This window comes from Phocoena phocoena, chromosome 3 (genome assembly GCF_963924675.1).
Source record: "Phocoena phocoena chromosome 3, mPhoPho1.1, whole genome shotgun sequence".
NCBI lineage: Eukaryota > Metazoa > Chordata > Mammalia > Artiodactyla > Phocoenidae > Phocoena > Phocoena phocoena.
In genome coordinates, this window is record NC_089221.1 from 6,435,368 (window position 1) to 6,460,275 (window position 24,908).

At 40.2% G+C, this 24,908-nt stretch overlaps 1 protein-coding gene across 2 annotated transcripts in view; it reads left to right on the forward strand.

Moving 5' to 3' along the window:
- Positions 1 to 24,908, forward strand: part of ADCY2 (adenylate cyclase 2) — a 449,171-nt gene that overhangs the window by 353,568 nt on the left and 70,695 nt on the right. For both annotated transcript variants that reach the window (XM_065875257.1, XM_065875258.1), the window contains exons 15-16: positions 9,590 to 9,674; positions 23,051 to 23,188. In XM_065875257.1, the coding sequence (XP_065731329.1) occupies positions 9,590 to 9,674; positions 23,051 to 23,188 (223 nt within the window). The remainder of the gene's footprint in view (positions 1 to 9,589; positions 9,675 to 23,050; positions 23,189 to 24,908) is intronic.

Genomic DNA, 24,908 nt, shown 5'->3' on the forward strand with positions numbered 1-24,908 from the left:
GATGGAAGTCACAGGTGTGTTCAAGGACCAGCAAGGAGGCAGGATGGCAGGAGCAGAGTAAGCCCTGAGAGAGTATGGAGATGGGATCACAGGAGCAGTGAGACGGGCAGGTCATGGTGACCTTCACAGGCTACTGGAGAACTTCGGATTGAATGCTGAGTGTGATGAGAAGCCCTGGAAGGTTCTCAGCTGAGGACATGCTGTGGCTGTGCTTGGGGTATTGTTCTTGCTGTTCCGGAAGAGGGAGAGGGTGGGAATAGGAAGACCAAGGAAGATGATGGTTTGCACTTGAGTATCAGTGGAGGTGTAAAAAGTGATCAAATTCTGAGATGTGTTATGAAGAGTGATGAGGAAAGTCTTGCTATTAGATTGGAGATGAAGAATAAGAGAAAGCTAAGTTCTGTGGATTTTTTTTTGTTTTTTGTTTTCGGCCTGAGCAAATGGAAAAATTAGGCAGCCATTTACAGAGAGGGAGACACCAGGGGAAGGAACAAGTCAGAGAGGAGCATGGAATGAAAGGCTCAGCTCTGAGCATCAAAGGCATGTGCGTGCATATTAAGTGTCCAGGTGGTGGGGCTTCACAGTGGGGAGGGGAGGGTGTATGTGAGCCAGCGGTTCATGGAAGGAGTCAGAGCTGGAATCATAGTTTGGAAGAATCAGTGCGTAGGTAGTATTTATATCCCTGGGAGGTGATGAGCCCACCTAAGGAGTGAGTGTAGAAAGAGAACACTGCAGACCTTCGGAAAATTCAGGTCTTCAGCCCTTATTGTTGGCATGAAGTGGAAGCTCTTATCTCTGCCAAATGTAACTCCTTTTCCCTTTCCAGCCTCACAGGACTTTCAAGTGGGCAGAACATCTCAAAGCTGCTAAGTCCTATTATCGGAGAAAGGCTGCAATAATCTGTATTGGTGATGAATATTTAAATGCCTTCTCTCCTTTTCATTCTTTCTTTTAACAAAGAACCTTTCATTTTGAGATTCTATCACCTATCACTTAAAGAGGGGGGGATTTTTATTATTTCATGCTAATGTATAAAGTTTTTTTTTCCTTTGGTTCTTATTATCCTTGCTAAATACCATGTAACAGACGTGAACAGAGCTTTGATGAGAGAATCCACATCGTTCTCAGGGGGACAAAGCTGAGGGCACAGAGGGAGAAGGGATAAGAAAGTCATCACATTAAACAGAATTCCAGAGAAAGACACCGTTATGTACCCATAGAAGTGGTTTATAATTAATATAACTCTTAGATTTTGGGGGAAGGATGTATCTCTCTGCTGCATTTTTCCTGTCATCAAAAGTGCATCCGCATCTCCGTCAGGACCACCTGTAAGCGATAAACTAACTGGCAAAAAACCAGAAGGAGCAAAGACCTTGTCTCAAATCAGCCTTTTCCATATATTGTAACAATACACTGTATTAAAGTGTCCAAGTCAAAAATTATCACTAAGAAGTGTAATTTTTCTTGCCTCCTGACAGGGGAGAGTCAAGTTTGTTTTGCAGTGAGTATATAAATCAATTATGCCTGTTTGTTTAAAAAAAAGCTTTGCAACCAGAATGTTAATTAAAATTGATTGCATTTCACAGACAACCAGATACTGTTCACTGTATCCATGCTTAATGAGCCTGAACACGCTTTTGATAGAACAGGCAGGATAAATGGTTATATTTAAGAGCTTTTGACCAACCATGAATTTGCCTTAGGGTAGTTCTTGTTCTCTGGGATGAAAGTTACATTCAACCAGACAAGAATGTCAATGTCTGGACTGGAGCACTGGACAGCCCACCCCGGTGGAGCAGGTCACCCCGAATGTGAGCCACTCTAGGTCTGGGTCTCAGGTTGTGACATCATGTTCTGCATACAAGATCATATCAACTACACAGAGAGATAGTTGTACTTCTTCCTCTCCAATCTAATGCCTTTTATTTCATTTTCCTGCCTAATTTCCCTGGCTAGAACCTCCAGTATAACATTCCATAGAAGTAGCCGTGGCACACGTAGGATCTTGGGAGGAAAGCATCCAGTCTTTCATTGTTGAGGATGATGTTACCTGTGTGTTTTTCAAAGATGCCTTTTCTCAGGATAAAGGAAATCCCTTTGATTATAGTCTGTTGAGTGTTTTTATAATAGAAGGGTGTTGGACTTTGTTATGCTGAGCTATTGAGACGATCATGTAGGTTGTCTTTCCTTTATTCTGTTAATATAGTGTATCACATTAATCGATTTTCAGATATGAAACCAACCTTGCCTTTCTCAGACAAATCCCACTTGGTCACGGTATATAGTCCTTTTTATATGTGACTAGATTCAGTTTGCTAACATTTTGACAAGGATTTTTGTATCTATGTTCATAAGAGATATTGGTCTCTAGTTTCGTTTTCTGGTGCTGTCCTTGTCTGGTATTAGTATCAAATGACGCTGGCCTCATAGAACCACTTAGTAACTGTTCTGTCCCCTTTATTTTCTGAAAGAGTTTGTGAAAAAGTGGTATTAATCCTTCCTTAAGTGTTTTGTTGAACTCACCAGTGAAGCCATCTGTGCATGAGCTTTTCTTTGTGAGTAGTTTTTATTTTTGTTTTATGTTTTAATTACTAATTCAGTTTCTTTACTTTTATAGGCCTATTCAGATTTTCTATTTCTTATTGAGTCACGTTTGATAGTTTGTGTCATAACGTACTTTTAAGAATACTCATTCCTGCTTTAATGAGCATTTGTCATCCATTCCACCAAAACACAGATAGTTCATCATATCAGGACCACTGTTTTCCCTTATCTACCTCTCGTCCCCCTTTAATGGATTCTGACGTTTGAGAAGAAGCAAAGTAGGGGTCATCAGATACATTAAGGAAAATATATCACCAGATACTGTTCACTGTACCCAGTGGATTATTATAAAATGTGGGAGTCAAATTTTAACACCCTTATTGTTTTCTTGGGCTCTAATATAGCTGTTTGACCCAATTCCAGAATGTCCAGGATTTCTATCAAGCATCTTCATGGTGGAATAATTATTCCTAACAACAAACACTGAAATGCACTTTAGAAAACAAGAGCCTATGAAACTCACTATAGTACATGAATCTTTTATTTAAATTCTGATTCACAAAATAAGTCATATGATTTGAATATAGATTAAACCATGATAATTGTCATTAAATCTGTTGAGATTTGTGTAAATAAAGGCCAGTATAATCCATTATCACTTATCCATTCGTAAGGAAATTCAGCTATGGCATATCCTATGGAATATGTAGATATTGTCTCCATACTTCTAATTAAAACTGAATGGTTGGCTCTTTTTCAAAGGGAAAAGGAAGAAAGTTGAAGTAACTGATTTTAATTATTCCTAAGTTTCCATCTAACCACTAATGCTATCATAATACCTAGAAAAAAACTTGAGTTAATGGATTAGAGTCCTGTAAAGAGAACAGAAATGGCCTCAGGTATTTCACCATGGGAATTTAATAAAGTGAAGTGCTTACAGAATGAGGGGAAAGCTGAGAAACGAAACAGGAAAGCAACCAAGTGGTGAGCAAGGGAGGAATCTGCTACCACCCTAGGTTTGAAAGGACACAGGAGGGACGTGGTATCACCAGAAATGCAGGATCCTGGACTTGCCTGCAGAGGCTAGAACCATGACCATGCAGGATTTTTCCCCAACAGGGATCTGGAACCTCAGAGACAGCAGGAGTTGCAGCCCGTTCAGGGAATGACTGCTACATAGAGAGTAAGGAGAGATACCCATGCTTCCTCCTTCCTCCTTCCCCCTTCCAGTCATTCCCTGCTGCTTCCCATTGGCCAAACCTTGTTAGAACCAGTTGGCAAAGAGTCTGGAAAATGGAGTTTGTAGGAGATGGAATGGAAAAGTGTTTGAAAACAAACAGGAAATTACCAGCACACTAGTGATGAATTTTCCCAAATTTGTTGAAATACATTAGCCTCCAAAGGCAAGAACCTCTGTGAACAGCAAGGGGAATAAATATAAATAACACTACATGTGGTGTGTTATACTCAAACTGTTGAAGCCAAAGAAAAAAAGAAAGAAAAAAAAAACTGTAAATGAAGCCAGAGGAAAAAAGACATTTCACACAAGGCATCAGTGATGGAAATATTGGCTGACTCCTTATCAGAACCACTGATATAAGCATAGTCAATCCTGAATTAAATATTCAGTAAAAATATTCCTTTTCTTAGAAATGAGATGAAAGACATTTTGCAAATGAAAGAAAGCTAGGGGAATTCATTACCAGCAAACCTATAGTATAAGAAGTGCTAATGGAAGTTCTTCAAGCTGAACTGAGATGATACCAGAGGCAAACTTGAATCTACAGGAGGGAATGAAGAGCAGAACATGCTTAATATGTAAGAGTATAAAAGACTCAACCCTTATATTGTATTATTTTTTCTAAAAGACTGCTGATCATTTAATGCAAAAATAAGAACTACACTAAGAATTAAGATGCAGAGAAGAGCGGGATTGTATTGTTGTCAGGACCTTATGTATTTTCAAAGTGATGCAATATTAATGCTAAGTAACTTCTGATAAATTAATCACGTATATTTTATTTCTTGAGCAATCACTAAAAAGTACAAAAAGGTATAGCTAAAAAATCAATAGAAGAAATTAAAAATCCTATGAAAATATTAGATTAATGAAAAACGGCAATAAGGGAGAAACAGAACCAAAAAGACACGAGACAAATAGAGAACAAATAGTAAAATGGCAGATTTAAAATAAAAAATATCAACAAATATAATGGACCACACCATACAAGCCAAGCAGTAGGACAATAGACAAGAGATGGTAATATGGTAGGTTTATTATTAAATGTATAAGGACTAAACACTCCAAATAAAAGCATGACAAAGCCACATACTGTCTACAAGAGATGCTTTTTAAATACAGAAGGAAGTTAGGTTAGAGTTAAAAAGATGGAAAATAGAGATCATATAAACAGTAAGCATAAGAAAGTTACTGTACATATGTTGATATCAGACAAAGTAGACATGAAGGCAAGAAGTGTTAACAGAGATAAAGAGCAACAATTGAAAATTGAGGAAAAATTCAGTTTGTCAGAAAACATAAAATCATTAAATGGCATATACTCAAAGCACAGCTATAAAATACTTGAAAGGAAAAAAACCTGAAAAAAAAAGAGAGAATTAGACAAATCAATAATCAGATTTAGATATTTAGTATCCCTTTTATATCTTACTGTATATAAGGATATTGAAAAGCTGAGCAAGATTGTCAACCTATGAATTGGCATTCATAGAACACTAAGTCCAACAGTAAAATACATGTTATTTTAAACTGTACATGGAACATTGACCAAGATATAAAATAAAACCATCTCAACAAATTTGAAAAGATTGAAATAAATATGAAAAGGTGAAAAACTTACAGACATACCTAACTATACCAACGCCAACTTAGAAATTGAAAACAATAGAATATCTAAAAATAATCCCAACTATTTCAATGTTAAACTATATACTTCTGAATAACCTATGAGTCAAATTAAAAAATCAAGACAAGGTAGAAAATGTTTGGTATATCAAAGTAAAAAGTATAACACTAATTTAGAGAGGATTTAGAGAGCTTTAAAACACTTATATGTGAAAAAAAAGAAAGTTAAAGTCAGTTGTTTACATTTCCAACATAGGAAACCAGAAAAAGATGAACAAATCCAGTGACTAGAAGGGAATATATACTAAGAAGAAGAAATCAGTAAAACAGAAAACAGCCAACAGAAAAAACAAACAACTTTTGGCTAAAAGCTGGTTCTTTAAAATTTATTTTAAATGCCTAACCACTAGCAAGACTGATCAAGAAGAAAAGAAAAGTAATCACAAACCACCCAAACTAATAATATAAGGAATAAAGTGGGGTTTACTACAGATCCTACAGATTTTAACAGGATAAATATGGAATGTTATGAACTACTCAAGGCCAAAAATATCCACAATTTAGATAAAATGGGAAAATTCATTCAATATACAACTTATCAAAACTGATGTGCATGTAATCAAAATTTAAATGGGTATTTATCTATTAACTGTATTAATTTTTATTTTTTACTCAAGTGATTTCTGTGTGAATTTTACCAAACATTTTAAGAAAATAAGATAGAAAGAACTGGTCAAATACTAACAAATTTCATAATTGTGAATGGATGAAAGTGTCCTGTTCTTGGAAAGACATTCAAAGATTGAGGCTACAAGCCAAAGGCCACTTCTGTGCCACCTTTAAAAGATCTAGGTAAAATTAAAAGATAGAGAAATGTTGGAAATAAAGGATGGAAAAGAGTTATTTCAGGAACCAGCTTACAGAAATAGGAAAGCTGCAATAATATAAATTTCTGACAATATAGAGTTCAAGTGAAAAGCATTTAGCATGAAAAAAGAGACATATTACAGTACAATCACCAAGAAAAGTTAAGAATCATAAATTTTTATGCACTCCAGCGTCTCTCTGAAATAAACAGACACTGTTAAAATGTTCAGATGTATTTACAAACCCACAATCTTAGTTGGAAATATTAATACATTCTAAAATTGACAGACCAAATTGAGACAGTAAGTCAGCCCACTGGGGATCTAACTAACTCATCAAGCTCTGACAATAGATATATTGAAAGAACATGCTTTGTTTCCAGCAAAAAGAGAATATAAATATGTATCATTTTTAGACATTCATAAGACATAATAGAAATAGAACGTATTTATCACATCACAGAAGAAAAAGAAATTGTCAAAGTAGAAATAACAGAGACCACAGTCTCTGATCAAACCTAAAGAAATTAGAAATAACAAGGACAGACCAAAAATAAGCTCCTTGTGGAATTACTCTTGTATTAAAAGGAAATGGAAATTGAAATTATAGGCTTTTTAGAAAATAATGGCAATGAGTAGCTATAAATCAAAAACTGTGGGATTTGGCTAAAGCAGTAATTACAGGAATATTTATGTCCTTAAATGCATTTATTAGAAAATACAAAATATTGGCAGTAAATGACAATCAAGAAAAAAGAACAATGAAAGTTTAAATAAAGAAGGAAGAAGGGTTTTTTTATGTTAAATCAGAAACCAATAACATAGAAAATGATCAGAAAGCATAGACCTTAATTATAAACCAAAAGTTCATTCTTTGAGAAGTTCAACAAACATGCAAATCTTCAAAAGTTTGATATAGAGAGAATAAGAAAAATAACCTTAAAGACAAGAAGATATCACTACAAATATGGCTACTTCTAAAATTATAAGAGAATATTAAGGAGATTATTTCATATTCAAAAATCTAATGAAATGGATAATTTTCCGGGAAAGTTGAACCAGTAAACATGACAGAAATGTGACATGTCTACTCCTAAAAACAGAGAGGGGGTCAGGAATACAACTATGTGGATTAGAAAACTAATCAACTGTGTACCCTGACCGTACCGCTTGGTAGGGGTGTAACTTTAGGCAAGTTTCTCAACTTCTCTGGGCGTCTGTTTCTCTTTGGTAAAATGAGGTAATAACAATAACTGCTGTCCAGGATTACACATACATATAAAGCCTTTAAAACAGTGCTTGACACATACATAGTCAATATCCTGTCATCATATTATCATGTCATCACCCCATCACCATCACCCTCACTATCACCAGATGGTTTTACAGCTGAGACTTACCAAACCTTCAAGAAGAGAAGGTAAGCTTCTCAGAGAAGAGAACTGTAAGCAGTTTCAGACCTGAATTCCCTGGCGGTCCAGGGGTTAGGACTCCGCACTTTCACTGCAGGGGGCACAGGTTCGAACTAAGATCCTGCAAGCCTCAAGGTGTGTCCAAAAAATAAAAAATAAACAGTTTCAGACCTAAGAGAAAGCTATAATGTTTCTGAAGTCAACCTTATGCAGCTGGCATCACCTTGACACCAACAAGGAACCAAGAGAGCACAGAGTCAAAGAAAACCCATCAGAGCTCTCTTATAAAGATGCATGAGAAAGACGGCAAATGGAAGTTTAGCAGATGAGTTCCTGTGTCTCTCCTGGGTCACAGGAGTAAAGAGAGCCCTCTGTACACTCCCTCCCTCCACACTGCCTGGCTAATAGGAAGCTCTGAGAGTCTGTGATGGGGAGATGCTGAGAGTTTGGCTTCTAAGGAGTGATGTCTGAAAAAAAGGGGTGTTTGGGATAGGGAAATAAGGAGGCATACGGTGCTTCCCTTTCCTAGGCTGTGAACCACTCAAAACAGGGATGACATTGTACTCGTCTTTGCACCATTCCAGCCCAGTATGGGCCTGGCCATGAGACTAGTCAACAAACAGGTGTATTTGGTATATATACACCTTCCTAGCAGACACTTATTGTTACTCATAAGATGTGAACAAATGTCATTATCAGGCCAGGTATTTGAAAGCATTGTGCACCACGTCTAGGAGCTAACTCAGTACCTCATAAGTATATCATTAGGTCAGGTTCAAGTGCATAGTGGTTTGAAGTCCAGATTTTGTAGATCTTGCTTGATGTGTAATCATCTCTCAAGATAGAGTAGGTGTCTGAGTATGAGCTGAGTGGACCCTTTCCATCCTGATGGCTTGAGGGGATTACTCAGTTCACTGATTACTTGCCTCTTTTCCCTCCCCAAGGGGCTCACAGCTGTGCACTCACTGGGCATTTCAGCTTGTTGCTGGTTTGCATCTGAGCCTTCCTTTCAGTGGATTTACTTTCAGGGTGCCCGTACTCTTCTCAGTGCCAGTTCTTCTGTCTCTTCGGTATCTCTAGCCGACCTCATTAGCAAGAGCTTCCATTATGGCTTCAGGTATCACTGACCTCTCTTTGGGTGCTGCATCTGAATTTCATCCAATTATTCATTATGGCTCATCTTTTTTAATACCCCAAACACTGCTTCCTTTGGATTACATGATGTTTTAAGAGGCCTTGAATTTTTTAATTACTTAAAGGACCTCTTAGAAATGCATACAATTCTTATGGCCACATTTATCTACCTGTAACCTGTCGGTGGCAGAACCTGTAACTTAGTGGGCACATTTTTCACATGATCACAGGAAGCTTGTGTGTTCATTGGCTCATGCAAGATTGTAAAGGCCACGGCCTGTGAAATCTTTGGGCAACCTCAGTAAACATTTAGCTGCATCAGTCTTGAAGGAAATTGTATCTGGTTGGATTGTCCTGGGGAGGGTGAGGACTCAGTGTTTCCAAGCAAACCAGATGAGGCTCTCCTGGAGGTAGCAGCTGCCATCAACAGAAGGGAAAAGGGCACCGAGATGGACGTGATCAGGTGTGGGCATGAGAGTGCTGGTTGCAGAGGCAAGTCATAAAAAGATGGTTTTTCCTTAATGAAGAACTGATGATTGTAGGGCAGTTTTAATGGGTCATAGCAAGTTGATCAGACACAACCATAGATGTTTTTCTATGGACGTATCTTTGTCGGTTTTTAGCTCCATTTTCATTTCTCAAGAAATTAGGGAGGTTTGAAGTCCTCGTTTAATGAAACCCTAATTAATCCAAAAGTATTCATGATGGCTTTCCAGAAAAATCGAAGCTATCCCCACACTAACCTGTTCCTTTTTGTTTCCTGGTAGAACGTCCATTCTCGGGATTTCCTTTGGAGCTGCATTTCTCTCGCTTGCCTTTATCCTTTTCGTCTGCTTTGCTGGACAGCTTTTGGTAGGTACTTCAAATATGGAACTTCTTTGAAAAGTGTGCTCATTGAATGAAAACTGATTTCTTCCTCAAGACAGGGAGCTTGTTGATTTACTGTTTCAGGAGATATACATCCAAGTAGAGAAATATGGACTCTTCATGTCAACAGCCCAGAGTATAAACTGAGGCAGCCCATGCACAGCCAAGACACTAATCTGAAGGTTACTTGAAATGTTGGATATCATGCTATAAAATTGTATTTATGTTTATTTGTTTCTGTCAACATTTTTTTATCTCCTCTAAGTTTTCAGAGTATTTATAGCAGCAAATACTAGTGTAATAGGAGGCTTTTAATGGCCGGGAGAATTAAAATGTAAACCAAACGTGTCTTTAATGTCAACTTTTAAGGTATAAAGTTTTGGAAAATATGAAAATAGCAAATGTAAAAATATCTCTTAGTGTTTTAATTTAAAACTAGTCATTGTCAGCACTTATGGTTTAAATGCTAGCTCAGGATATAAGAATTAAATCTCACTGTATTCTTGAGTCTAAAGCAAGTGTTGCTGGGTGGCCCTAGCTCCATGAGAGCACCCTAAGAAAGCCAACAATGAGGGCTTCCCTGGTGGTGCAGTGGTTGAGAGTCCGCCTGCCAATGCAGGGGACACGGGTTCATGCCCCGGTCCGGGAGGATCCCACATGCCGCGGAGCAGCTGGGCCCGTGAGCCATGGCCACTGAGCCTGCACGTCCTGAGCCTGTGCTCCACAATGGGAGAGGCCACAACAGTGAGAGGCCCGCGTACAGCAAAAAAAAAAAAAAAAAAAAAAAAAAGCCAACAATGAGTGCCAAAAGACAGTCAAGGTTTCATTTTGTTCATCCGAGGTGAGTTGAAAAAGGAGAGGCCACTATGAACCAGACTCCAAGCATTGGGTGCATTCTAGTTGGATATGTGAAATCACTTGGCCAAAAAGGGTTAAGATTCCAAAGCCTGTCCCTACCTCTGGACAGTAGACACTGCCTCCTCTGCCTTGTACCTTTGCAAACTTTTGTGGGTTTTGTTTGCTATATCATAGTTTAGATGTTTCCAATTGGATTGGAAACTCTTCCAAAAGTGAAACTGTTGTTTCTGATTTCCTCGAATGCATACATGGTATCTTGAGTCTCTTAAAAATCCCCTGAAGACCTTGTAGGTTGTAGTGAAGATTGAGTAACTGTTGACCACGGGAATCCTTGTCAAGTTCTAAGATACAAGGAATTCTTAACATACAAGGGAGCCTGACTTTCTATGTTCAGATTTTCCTTGGGTGGAAAAGCACACAGACTCCACCCTTTCTCTTCCTGTCTCCCAAAAGACTTCTGCAGCCATTTCTCAGGTTTTCAGAAGAGGAACGGTCATTTGTGGTTCCATTGGAAATCCAAACCCTGTTCTAATTAAAGCATATTCTACCACTGTGTCTAAGTAGCCATCCTTCTCTTTTTCTGTTCCAAGGAATCCAGTCTTGGGGGTGGCGGGAATATAGTGTATATTTAGGGTTTCAAACTGACATTTCTTTCCACTATCTAAGTTGCTATAGGAAAGAAACAGAGCCAGAGGAGGGAGAAAGAATCTCCTGAGCAACTTTGCTGCCTTGGTGGGAATGCTTTGCTCTTATATAATGTCTCCCCTCTCAGCCTTGGTATAATCTGACCTCACTGTTGAACCTTTCGTGGCTTTTGGTCCCTCCTGTACCTGCCAGTGGTGCCTCAGGGTGTTCAAGGTCCAACGTTCCTGGCTCCTGTTTCCTCCCACTCCCCGAGGGGTTCTCAAGACTCTGACACCCACACACCAGATGCTAGGAAGTTCTTAACTCTGTGTTGTCTCAAAGAGAAAAGTTCAAGACTGCAAATGAACTAGTGTTTAACCTCCTCCTCACAGGAAGCCTGTACTTTGCCAAAGTGGTCAGGAAGATGAAACTTGAAGACATCTGGTCTTTCTAAACTTGAATCAATAGGATCTGTGAATGAGTCTGCCCCCAGAGGCCCGCTGTGATGCTTGGTCCAGATGTAATCCTGGTAAAATTCAAAGAGGAATTCTTCTCATTCCAGTAATAGGTTCTTTTCACTCTTTAAAACATTCTGAAAGGATTTTTTTTTTTTTTTATCTTTCAACATCAAACATAGTCATGCAGAAGGCTTTAAGTGTGCTTTCTATTCTACTCTCCAAATTCGGTCAAAAACTACATATATCACCTTTGAGACTTTGGTTAAGTCTTTTCCAAGCCACAGTTTCCTCACATGGAAATTGGACATCAACTATCCTCACAGCTTCTCGGGATGATTGGAGATATTAAATGGTAAGGACCTAGCAGGATACCAACAGATTTTCAACAAACAGCATCTACCATTATTTTCCATCACTGCATATTTTAGAGTGCCTATTCTTAGAGCACTTAAGACAAACCCATTTTTAGGCAACAAACAACAGCATTAACTTTTTAAAACTTAATATGAGTTCTCATAGTGTTTTGAACAAAGATCAAAATGATAAATGCTTGCTTCTGTCTCTTCAAAAAAAAAATTTACAGTTCTTACATGTGACATTTAATCTAATACTTGTGTCACTCTACAAACAGCAAATTTAAATTGAAGAAGAAAAGAAACCTATGTATATCACAAATATTCCACAGTGGTCATAGAGAAGTATGAGGTTTTATTTTGATTTGCACTTATTTATGGATTAAATACTGAGTTTATGCAAGAATGCTGAATATCCCAGACTCATCTTCTATTAACTGATGTTCACCTTCTGAAAACTTAAATGCCAAAGGCAGTATCAATGCTAATATCGGTATTAAATTCTCCGTATGAAGAAAGAAATTAAAATACATCTATGAAGGAGGTTGAGAAAAGGTAGACCTGACAGATATTTTTCCTCCAAGACCTTTACCTTTATTATCCTCTGTTGCACAAAAAGTGCAACACAGTAGATACAATCGATGGGTCATTGTTCAGCTGGGTGTGATAAAAAGGTAGAGAAACATCAAAGTGGGCATAAAATAAGAGTGATAAGGAAATGCAATGTTTTTCCCATTGATTAAAAAGATATGTGTTCAGTGACACATTCAGAGAAAACTGCCAGGGAATCTGTTTGTTATAATCATGATTGCTGTGGGAAGCCCGGCCTCTCCTCTCCCTCCGGTCACCCTAGCCCACACCTTCCCCGAGGCTCTCCCAGCAGTGCTGGCCCTCCCCTCCCCCCCATTGCCCACTTCTTAGTTCTTGCCCATGGGGGTGGGCTCTGCACCTGCTCGCCTTCCTAGAAACTTTCTCAGGAGCATCACCAGCCCTTGTGATGTGTCCTTCTTTGAGTACCATGGGACTCAGGATCTGCACCATGTAATTTAACACTCGATCATATAACATCTCTCTGACCCCCATTGTTTTTACTTTTTGGTGAGTGTGACTGCTGTTTCTCCTTGTATATAGTAGGTTCCTTAAGGCCAGGGTTGTTTCCTACACTTGCTTTCTATCTCCCAGGGAATCCAGCAGAATGCCAACTTCATAAACGAGTTTGTAATGAGCATATGCTAAGTAGGCACTACTGGACTTCTCTGATTTCCATGAGGTTCTTTTTCCTTTCTCCACTCATCGGGCTCCATGTAGCACCTGCCTTGTCTCACCAACCCTCCCCCATTCATCCTCAGGCAGAGTTATGTGCCCTGAGAGCCCGTGTTCATCCTTCTTTCTCCAGATGCCCTGGAGTGGGGATGGGCTCTGTGTGTAAATGAATGTACGAAGGACTGAATGGTGGTCCATGGCCCTCATCTCACTGCACTGAAATTCCTTCTCACGCACCGTGATTCCTTGACTCTGACGTGCTTCGGGCTGACTTCTCCTTTGGAAATAATCTCCTAACCTTCATAAACTAATTCTGAAGAGCCCTCCTTTTCCACCACTGGCTTCCCTAGTGCCAGCTGTTTGGGTTTCCTATTTTCTATTCTGATTTGTATTCTTTCAGGTGAAAAAAATCATCAGTGAGTTCACCTCAGCCCTGTTTTTTTCATTGAGTATTTCAGGCACCTGAAACACAAGATAAATATTTAATGTCGGTTACCTTAAAGGCAACGTCCTGGCACCACTGCTCAGAGAACATCCCACACCTACCCTCTCCCAGACTTGACTTCCCCCAAGCTCACGGCTCTGAATTCAGCTCGCAGTCACCGCATCCCTGCTCCCAGTTCTGGCAAGCTCCTGGCTTGCCTGCATCCTGGACCATCATCCCGTGTTCTCACTTGTCAGACCTCCTTCAGCGCCTGTGCCTCAGTCCCCTTATGAGGTGCTTAGCTTTCTACAACAGACACTGGTTAGCATTTCACAATTGTAAACTTGAGAGCTGAAAGGGCCCCAAGAGGTAACCTTGGTCAGCCCCGCATTTTGTGGATGAGGAATCCAGGACTCGAGATGCCATTCACTTCAATGAGTTCCCATTTCTACATACTTAAAAGTTTCCCTCCGTGAAAAATAATGCAGGAGTTGTAAGCAGATCTCTTGAGGTTGGAGATGGAGGCTTTGGATCAGGATCGGGGATGTGACCACTATAAGATCTGCAAAGGTTTCCTGTCCTTGGATGAGTACCTTCAGAACCAGTGTAAACTGCTTATGATGGGCAAGATCCCATGAACAGTTCTGTATCTGACCTCATTGCAGTTTAGAAATAATAAATGTTATATTATATTAAAATTACTCTGCTAAGCATGTTATATAGGTTGGCTCATTTAACCACACAAGAGTCCTTGGAAGGAATGCTTATTCTCAATTAATGAAACAAACAGAAGCCCACAGAGGCTACATAATTTGCCCTGTAGTGTAGAGCAAGTAGGTTTTGGAGCCATCGGAAACAAGCCTTAGAACCCTTGGAGGCAGGTTCCAGAGGGTGCTAGGCTGTGTGCGGAGAGTCACTGGCAGACAGGTGCTCAGAACTAAGCAGGGATGACCATATTGTTGGTCATGGGCCATCATGGCCCTGAGGTTGTCTCTGGTGACTGCTAAGCATCAGTTGGTCAGTCACATAAGTCAGTCAAGATAACCTCACATAGAACCTAATTCATAGTCTAGTTTTCCAATATATGCAGCTGTTGACCCAGTTTCCATAAAACTGGATTCTGGGCAAGGTATAACTCCATCTTAAGAGTCATTCAGTAAAGTGGAGGAAAAATGTTAATTTATAAGCAGATTTAAACTCAAAAATATTCTAGTAAGAAAGCATCCTTAATAATAATACTTTGCAAAATGTTTTTACATATGTGAGAGCCCTTTAAAGTGCATTCAATGTATATTATTTTATTTGATAATCCAAAGAATCCATTTTATCTAAGTAGAAACTAAGATGTAGAATAAGAGATTGTATTTTCATGACACTCAGCAATAAAAAAATAATAATAGCCGTCATCATCATAGTAATAATAATAACAAGTGCATACGTACTGCCAAATTTAACTTTCTAAACTACCTGAAGTAGACTTACATCTCTGGAAGAAATACAAGAGATATAACTATAAATAACACACACACCAAAAAAAAAAAAAAAACCTCCTTGATGAAATGTATTTTAGAAGGAGTATGCCAGATTCAGCAAATGAAAATGTTAGAAAATGTCAGGAGAATTTTTTTCTCTCAATGTGGTTTTCTTGTGCTTTGTATAGCAGAGATAATATGATATCAGCCCACCAACGTTGTTCCAGGCAGAGATGAAAGCACAAACACAGAGATTGTCTTGGGGAAGGAAAGTAGGTCACACACCAGCTGATAAAAAAGCTTTCTACCCACAGGAGTGTTTTTTCCTTGAAGTCTATTTTCTCTAATGTCAACATAATCAGCTTTCTCATGGTTAGTATTTTCCCAGTGTCCCTTTTCCCATCTTCTTATTCAGCTTTTCCTTGCTATATAGGTGGGTCTCTTGTAAACAACATCTAAGTGTATGTTATGTTCTCTGATCCAAGAGTCTCTTTCTTTTACCTGACAAATGTAATACATTTATGTGTATTATAATTACTGCTAGTCTTATTTTGCTTCTTTTATCCATCATGTATGTTCTTTGCTTCTGCTTATTTTTCCTCCTCTCCTGCCTTCTCTTGGACGAATGGAGTTTATTCTCCTTTATTCCCTCTAATGACTTGGCAGTTGCTTTATCCAAGTCTTTTCTTTTAGCAATTAACGTAAAATATGTGACATGCAAATGATTAACAGGGTCCATTATTGTCTCCATCTTCTTGTGAAGAATACAAGGACCATGCTCTAAATCTCTAAATCTGATCATCCTTTTCCATCATCCATGCTAGTGCTGTTTAGATTTTTAAAATTTAAACTATTTTTATTGTTCATTGTTATCACTATTCTTGTTTAACAATCTCTTTGTTCACCGTTCTTCTGAATGCCATTCCTTCCTCCAGATGCAGTGTCCATATTTCCATAGGATTATTCCTTTTGTAATCCCTTCCATGAAAGCCTGTGCATAATATACTCAATCAGCTTTTATATTAAAAAATAGCCTTTTTTCCTCACTGACTAATAATTTAGTCAATAATTTTTCTAACATTTTGAAGACATGAGTCCATATTTTCCTGGATTTTAATGTACTGAGGAGAAATCTACTCTAATTGTTCTTCCTTGGTAGATGTCTTTTCTCTAATTGTTTTTGTAGGATTTCTTCTTTGTCTGTCTTGGTCAACTGACTCCTTGTGTTAAGGAATAGGTTTACTTTCATTTTTCCTGGTTGCGACTCAGTGCATTAACTCAGCCACAGAGTTCATACTGTGTTCCAGGTCCACAAAGCTGTCATCCCATATTTCCTTGTATTTTGCCTCTTTCCCTGTCTTTCTGTTCTATTTTTCTCAAACTTTCATTCCAAGTATGTTGAACCTTTTTATTGTACCTTCTGTGCCTCAACATCATACTTTTTATCTCTTTATATTTCTGTGCTGTTTTACAGGTTGTTTCCTTAAAGCTCTCTTACCCTCTTCAGCATAACTATTGAGTGTTTAATCTCAATATCTACATGTTTGTCTCTAGAGAGTCTATGGAGCTCATTTTTAAAATATGCCTGTTGCTTTCTCTTAACTGATTATTCATTATGAACTCTAATCCATCTTTTATTAATTTAATCTTATTTTACAGGCTATTTCAGATTGATATAATAATTGCAGATCTTGTGATACTAATTCTACTATCTGTTATTTCTGTTTATTCTTCCTCGTAAGGTCTTCTTATGTAGTTCATAATTTTTGTTTATTATAAGATCATTCAGTAGGGACTGCCCCCTTCCCAACTGGGACGTGCCCTGCACCCTGTGATGTGAAGTATTTTTCATAAGCAGTGTTGTTCTTGCTGCAGCTGGAGCCCCAAGGACTTTCTCTGGTTTTTGGTCTGATTGATAACCACTCACCTTGGAATTCTCATTATGAAGCAGATAATGTGATTTCAAAACCAACACCCATATTTAGAGTTTGAATTACCATTGGAAGTTTACTGGTACTTCCTTGATCTAGTGTATGGAGTTCTTCTAGACTTCTCCACATGGAGAGAATAGCCTTCTGAGGCTTCTGGTTTTATTCAGGGGTCTTGGTCCCAGCTGCCCACCTTTGGCAGACCCAAGGCAACATCTTTTCCCTGTGGGCATTAAAAGCCCAGCCCTAGGTAATGTCCAGTTTCAGGACACTCCTAGGCTAGTCCCACAGCCTCAGTCCCACTAGCAGTGATCTCCTTCTTTGTTCCCAGCCCATAGGAATTTCTCTTTGGGTCCATCATTAGGACAGGGAGCGTATTGAGTGAGCATCTATTACGTTCTGACTGTTTGCCAAACACCATGCTGCCTCTGGGAATACAAAGATGGGTTATGGGAGTTCCCTGGAGGTCCAGCAGTAAGGACTCGTCACTTTCACTGCCGTGGGCACAGGCTTGATCCCTGGTCAGTGAACTAAGGTCCTGCAAACTGCACAGCGTGACCAAAACCAAAAACACAAAAACACAGATGGGCGTGAGGAGACCACTGTCCCCCACCGGGTCTCCACCTGACCAGAGACAAGCGTGTCGGCAAAGATGACACAATGTGGGCGGTGCTATGAGGAGCACACAGTGGATGAATGACAGAGGAATATGGCTCGGCCAAGGCATACCAAAGAAACAGGTTGATTTGGTAAAATATGACTGGGTGAAATAAAAGTCTGTGGGAAATCCAAGGACAATTAAATAATTAAAGTAGACACATCAGTCTCTGTGACATTAAATGTTTTAAGTAATTATTGCTGCAACTTGTTGCTGCCATTCAAAAAGATAGTCCCTGCCCAACTAAAATGCCAAAGTAGGAAAGGCAAAGTGTTCCTTTAGACAACTACACAAAAGTGCATTTTTATATGATAAACTTCACCATAGCTTTCAGGCAAGATTTTAGGATGAGTTCTAATAATAAAAATTTGTTACTCAGCCACTGTGATATATTTTTAACCTTCTGAAATGTTTCTCATTGTATTAAACTTCATCTATATAAGGACCTCCTTCTTTTCAGGTACATCATTTTATTTTAAAAAGGAACACTAATGAGACTGCAAACACAACCTGCTTTAATAATTATAACATTAAATTATGAGGAATTTTAGAAAGAGAGACTACCAGTTGTTTCCAGTGCAAAAGTTTCAAAAAGAAGAAAAGGAAGGGAGGAAGGAAGAAATGGAAAATATTTTTGGTGGAGATATTTTTTTCTTTTTTTTCAATCCAAAACACAGATTAAGAGCATTTTATTTTTACATGGAGAATCTCTGCCTCTTCTGGATGAGGAACATTAACATTCATCCACACCCTTTCTAGCAACCCACACTGCTCACCGTCCCAAGCACTAACTCCAACATAGTTTTTTTTTTTTTTTTCTGTCTGCGTTGAGTCTTCGTTGCAGCGTGTGGGCTTCTCATTGCAGTGGCTTCTCTTTGTTGTGGAACACGGGCTGTAGATGCTCAGGCTTCAGTAGTTGTGGCATATGGGCTCAGTAGTTGTGGCTCACGGGCTCTAGAGCACAGGCTCAGTAGTTGTGACTCATGGGCTTAGGTGCTCCACAGCATGTGGGATCTTACTGAACCAGGGATGGAACCCATGTCCCCTGCATTAACAGGAGGATTATTAACCACTGTGCAATCAGGGGAGTCCCCACCATAGGGTTTTCATATAAATTTATATTCTTTCTCCTTTTACATCTCCCACTACAGTTAGTACCAATTCCATATTTATCAGTGGATGCATGTGACATTACCAGCCAAGAGCATTTCTAGAAGGATTTCTAACATTTCTTACTTACAGTGAGCTTGCTGTAAGTAAGAAGAGGCAATCATAGGATACAGTGAGCCTCACTGATGATCACGGCAGGGAGGAAACAGATTTGGCTGAAACGATGCCAGTGATTAAAGCAAAGATCAAATAGAACGACTACCATGAGTACAGAGCAGGCATGCTCTCATTTTCATATGCGTAGCATCTTCTGAATAAACACCACAATATTCTTTGAGATGTTATCATTTATAATGTCTCATTAGGATGGTGTAAATTTTGATAAACTTTATCTTTCCATCAGGGACTCTGTTTGAATACTTAACCCAAAACAGAATAAACTGAACTAAATTATCATGTTAAGATCCAAGTTGTAATTTTTATTCAGAGCTACAAATGGAATCAATGTTCCCATTTTTCCTTAATCGGATTCCTTCTATCTTAATTTCTTAGTCTTTTTTCTCCTTTCCTCTCATCGTTGGTTTTTTCTCTTCCCCTAAGGTCTGTATCTTCCTCCTCTTCTTCCCGCACTGTCTTTGTAGTTCAGGGTCCCCATCTCCATCATCATCTTCTATTTCCTCATCCTTGCCACCAGCAGTGTTACCAGTTTTCATATTTCAGAACAGTTGTATTTAATTTGCCTCTACTTGGTGACAGGATGCAAAGACAGGGGAGGCTCCCTGTCTCCATGAGCTGGAGAACAATGAGTATTTGGCTTGATAGGTTTAAAAACAATTTCACGGGTGGGACTTGGAGTCACATAGGAAGACTAAACGGAGAAGGAATTGAACCTACCGCATCCTGAATCCGGTGTCCTGAGCCCAACGCACGCCAACCCCACGCATCTTTAGTGAGCAGTTCCAAGAAGGGTGCTCTTCGCTGGGCTGAGTAGGAACATGACAGATTTCCAAGACATTCTGCCACATGAACAGTAGGCACACAGAGGCAGTAGTTTCTAGGGCCACCAGTCTGTAATTTTGCCCAGCGTGTCACGGGAGCAGAAAAAACTCACGTGTGTCTGCCCACATCTGCTTCAGCAAATGACTAGTCTGTAGGCAGAATATAACATATTCCTATTAGATGGCCTATTTGGCAATATTATCACCATGCATTATTCTAAAAATTCAAACAGTAATTTTTTAAATTTCATAATTTCAATAGTATGTCTGTGTAATAACCAGATAATATTTTACCTAATTGACTGTGACATGGAATCTGTAATGTAATATTTAGATTTAAATATTCTCCTAAAATAGCAGTTTTGTGTTTTCTGCTCTTAAAATGTTTATCATATCTATTGACAATTTCTGTGTACAGACACAAAAGCATCCATTTTAATAATTTTCTTTTAAATAAAAACACTAATCCTAGTCACTTAGGATGCAAATACATAAATATTGCTTTAACTTGCCAGAATCCAGCCAAATGTCATCATCTCCTACTGGAATATGAGCTGGATGACTATGATATTCTATTTGAATCTCTGCTCTTTATTATAGCTTCTCCTCCAGAATGCAGATCTGACTGTGGTCTGTGGTGTTAATATTATTCCAAGTAGCATGCATTGAACAATAGTGGTACACTTTCAGGTGGGTGTCCTCCAGCAGCGTGACCCTGAAAGATACTGCACGTTCACAGCATTAAAGGGCATCTCACTGGAAAACAGACTTAACGCCACCACCAACCCCCGTCCACACCCTGCTTTGGGGAAGAAGCTTACAGCATAAATCTGGCTCCCCCTGAGTTGCTGGTGGGAAGGTGCTCTGCAGAGCCTGGCTGCCAGCCAGTGATTCAGCTCCTGGCAGCCCCTGGAATCCAGGGCAGCACTGCCCCATTCTCCCAGACAGGCTGTAGGAGAAACCAGAGAAAGACCCAGGAGAATCTGCCCAAGGAGTGAGCCCTAAACACTGTCCTGGGATTGGGGGATGTATGCTGTAGACAATAGAAAAAATAGACTATAGTGGAATGGAAGGGAAAAAATGTTTTTTTGTTCATCTAGATGTAAAGCAAATAAATTTTTAGTCACTAAAATGTTTCTGAGAAATATTATGTTTTCTTCACAAATATAAGAAGAGTTAACACATATGTCCTGTTCTGGGCACCTTACGTAGCTCATTTAAACTTCGAGGCAGGCACTATTATTCTCATTTTAGAGATGAAGAAACTGAGGCCAGAGAGGATAATTAACTTGCGGAAAGTTTAACAGCTATAGGGACTTGATGCCGAGCCACAGGGCCGGTTACCTTTCTCACTACCTCTCATCCAGTATCACACAGTCTCATTTAATTGTTGTATCAACAGTTAACAAATTGCAGTGCTTATGTCAACAATACTTTAAAGAATAAAGCAGAAAGAAAATGTGAAAGAGGTTGAGAAATAAAAGCACTGTTTATTAGTGCTATTAAGGAATATTCTCTATTTGAATTTTATTGATGTCGCAACAGTTTTACCGTTTATATTAACTTACTAGTGCAAGTCAAACATGTATAAGTGTATATTTATTCCTCCTTCTGAATTTTTTCCAAATTATACCTTTTTTTAAATGGTTCCAGGACACGTGGCCTCGGATCCACAGTCCCTTTTGGGTGAAGTTAAAATTTAGATCCCTAGAGAACTCGTAAGAATGCCTGTCAGATCAGATAACATATGTAAATACCCACTCCGGTGGGTACCGGGATACCTGGCACTGGCCAGGTTTGTGTTACCCACAGGTTAGAATTCTCCCTACTCTGCTCTCTCGCCACCGGGCCGAAAGTGAACATCACAATGCTGCTTCACCAGGAAGGTGGCCTCGAGGCCTCAGTGAGGTTAGCCCATCACTGAGTTCCCACAGAGCAGAGTCTGGCCCACAGAAGATGGCGAGGGAAAGCTGGCTGTCATTCTATAAAGACCTCAGTTCCTCCCACACAAAAAGAGCTTCTTAGAAACTGTAATGCCGCTCAGTGCAGCATTATTCACTGTAGCCAATGCCAGTGTCCAACAAGAGATGAATGGATAAACAAAATGCGGCCTATACATAGAAGGTTATTCAGCCTTATAAAAAGAAAGAAGTCCTGTCACAGGCTACAGCGTGGATGAACCCAGAGGACATTATGCCAACGGAAGTAAGCCAGGCACAGAAAGACAAATACTGCATGATTCCACTTACATGAGTACTTAGACTGGTCAGAGGCTTAGAGACAGAAAGTAGCATAGTGTTGCCGGGGGAAAGAGGAGTTGTTTCGTGGGTGTGGAATCTCAGTTGTGCGAGATAACAGCTCTAGAGATCTGTAACACAGCAGTGCAGATGCAGTAACACTACTGAACTGTGCACTTAAAAATAGTTTAGAGGGTCCATTTTACATTTTTTAACACAATCAAAAATAAAATTTTTTATAATTAAAAGTAGAGCTTCTCCACGTGGAGGAAGCCCTCGCAGGATGGGATGAGGTCGAGCCATCGCCACAAGCCTCAGCTGAGAACGCTGGGTGTTGTCTTCACAGGTACAGGCACCAAACTATTTTATGGTCCGATTGTATTCTTAGGATTAGCTGCGTGTTGATCGCTTTCTGCGTCAATCACCTGAACTTATGAAACCTGCCTCCTCACAGCTGTGATCTGAGACCCAACACATCCCCAGAGTGGTTTAATTACCTGGCATATTTTTCCTTTACCAGAAGAATTTTTTAACATAATTTCAGGTCTCTCTTTTTTTTTTTTTTCTTTTTTCTTTTTGTGGTACGCGGGCCTCTCACTGTTGTGGCCTCTCCCGTTGCGAAGCACAGGCTCTGGACGCGCAGGCTCAGCGGCCATGGCTCACGGGCCCAGCCGCTCCACGGCATGCGGGATCCTCCCGGACCAGGGCACGAACCCGTGTCGCCTGCATCGGCAGGCGGACTCTCAACCACCGCGCCACCAGGGAAGCCCTCAGGTCTCTTTTAAAGGACGTACAAGCACATCCTAATTTATCATAGAAACGTAATTAATTTGTTCCTAATTTGTAACAATGATGCCAACATAGTCTACTTCTTCAATCTGTGAAGAGTATCTTGGCATCCTGTGGTTTTAAACATCCTTGAGAAACTTGAGAAAATACAGAAAAGAGCAACGCATTTCTTTTTCTTCCTCCTCCCAGCAATGCAGCAAAAAAGCGTCCGCCTCTCTCCTGTGGCTTTTGAAGTCGTCGGGCATCATCGCCAAGCGCCCCTGGCCTCGGATCTCCCTGACGGCCATCACCACGGCCATCATACTAACCATGGCCGTGTTCAACATGGTGAGTCAGGGCCCCGCCAGGCGGTGCCTGTCTCATGGGATTTGGGAACCTTTCCCACAGCTCCTTCAGTGACACCAGTTGCCGCCCATTAAATTCAGCCCTCAACCGCTGCAGCAGCGGCTTCGCTAAGGGAAAAGGCTGCAGACTGGGGAAACCACAGCGAGGGAGGGAGGCTCCTTCCAGCGGTTTCCTACCTCCTAGCTCGTCTTGGCTCCGGCTACAGAAATGCCACCAAATGTCAGCAGGGTGATCAGCCAGAGGTAACAGAACCAGCAAATTAAGGAGAGCGCAGTGGGAAAGGTGTCCTGCTCTGGGGTTTAAAGGGCCTGATTTCAAACATCAGCTCCCACGTTACCAACTGTTCGATTTTGGAGAATTTTCATTACAAACTTCCACAGGCTCCACTTCACTTCTCATGAGAAAACTGAGAACTTCTTTCAGTTCTCAGTGAGAACTCACATTTCTCTACCAAGGTGGATTTTTAAGGTATGAACCGATGCTCCGAGCACACTTAAGGTGGCATGAGGTATTTGGTAAATATTGAACCAGTGGTCGCTCTTACTGTATCAATATTATTATTGGTATAGCCTTAAAAATAGACACTTAAGTAATCAGTGCACATTGAGACACAACTTTATTATTATTCTGACATCATCACCATCAACCATAAGGCGTTAATTTCCTTCATATGTTGGGTGTTTTACTAGTGTTGGAACTGCAGTGTCATGAGTATACTCCTTGCCTTCCGGAAACACAAAACCAGGTTGTGGAGAAGAGGCGCATGTGTTACATAATAAAGACATAGTTTTCATAGGTGAGACTAATGAGCATTCATTCAGCAAAAAATATATATTTTTATTGAGCATAGATATGCACCTGGTACATCACTAGATCCTCAGAACCCAAAGACAGTTTTCCCCCCAGGAGTTCCCGGTGGAGTTTAGGAGACCGACATCTGGGAAAACTTATAAAAGTGTCTGAGAGCCAACCATGGAAGTGTGTAGGGGGCAAGGACAGGGGAGCCAGGCCACGGGACAGGATTCTGAAGGATGGGCAGAAGGAGTTCCACCAGATGGTGGACGGAAGATGAGAAGAAAGGGAGGCATTTGGCATCTAGGACAAACAAGAGAGAGAAATTTGTACCAAGTAGCAGCAAAAAAATAAGGCTGAAGGAGTAGGTAAGGACCTTGAATATTTGCTTGGGATTTGTCCTCAATGTTGTACTATGGGTCGTACAGTTTCTCCAGGCACACCTGAAGATTCAGGTGAGGGTGATGCCAGCTGTAAGGCAGATGGGCTGAGATGCCAGCTGCAGAGGTGGGAGGGCCCCTTCCTCCACTTCACTTTGCCTCGAAGTCCATCTTAAGGGCACCAGGAAAGGAGGTGGCAGAGAAGCCTTAGCTTGCCCTCCTTCCTCCCACTTCCTGCCCATCAGGAGGTTGGGTACGGATTCCTGAGTGTCCTCCCGTGTGCTTAACTGGAGGACAAGTGAGCTGGCTTCTCCCACCTCACTTAACTACATGCCCCAGCTCCCTGTAGGAGCTCCCCTGAGAAAGGACATGAGGTCTGGCCCTACTGTAGGTCTTCCCAGGCACAAGCCAGTGAGAGGTGTCACCATGGCTTCACCTTCCTCTACCCACCTGCTCAGCCTCAGAGGTCAGCTCAGGAAGGGGCTGCTCCCACTTGCCCCTGTGCAGTTAGAACTAATGGTGTCTGTTGC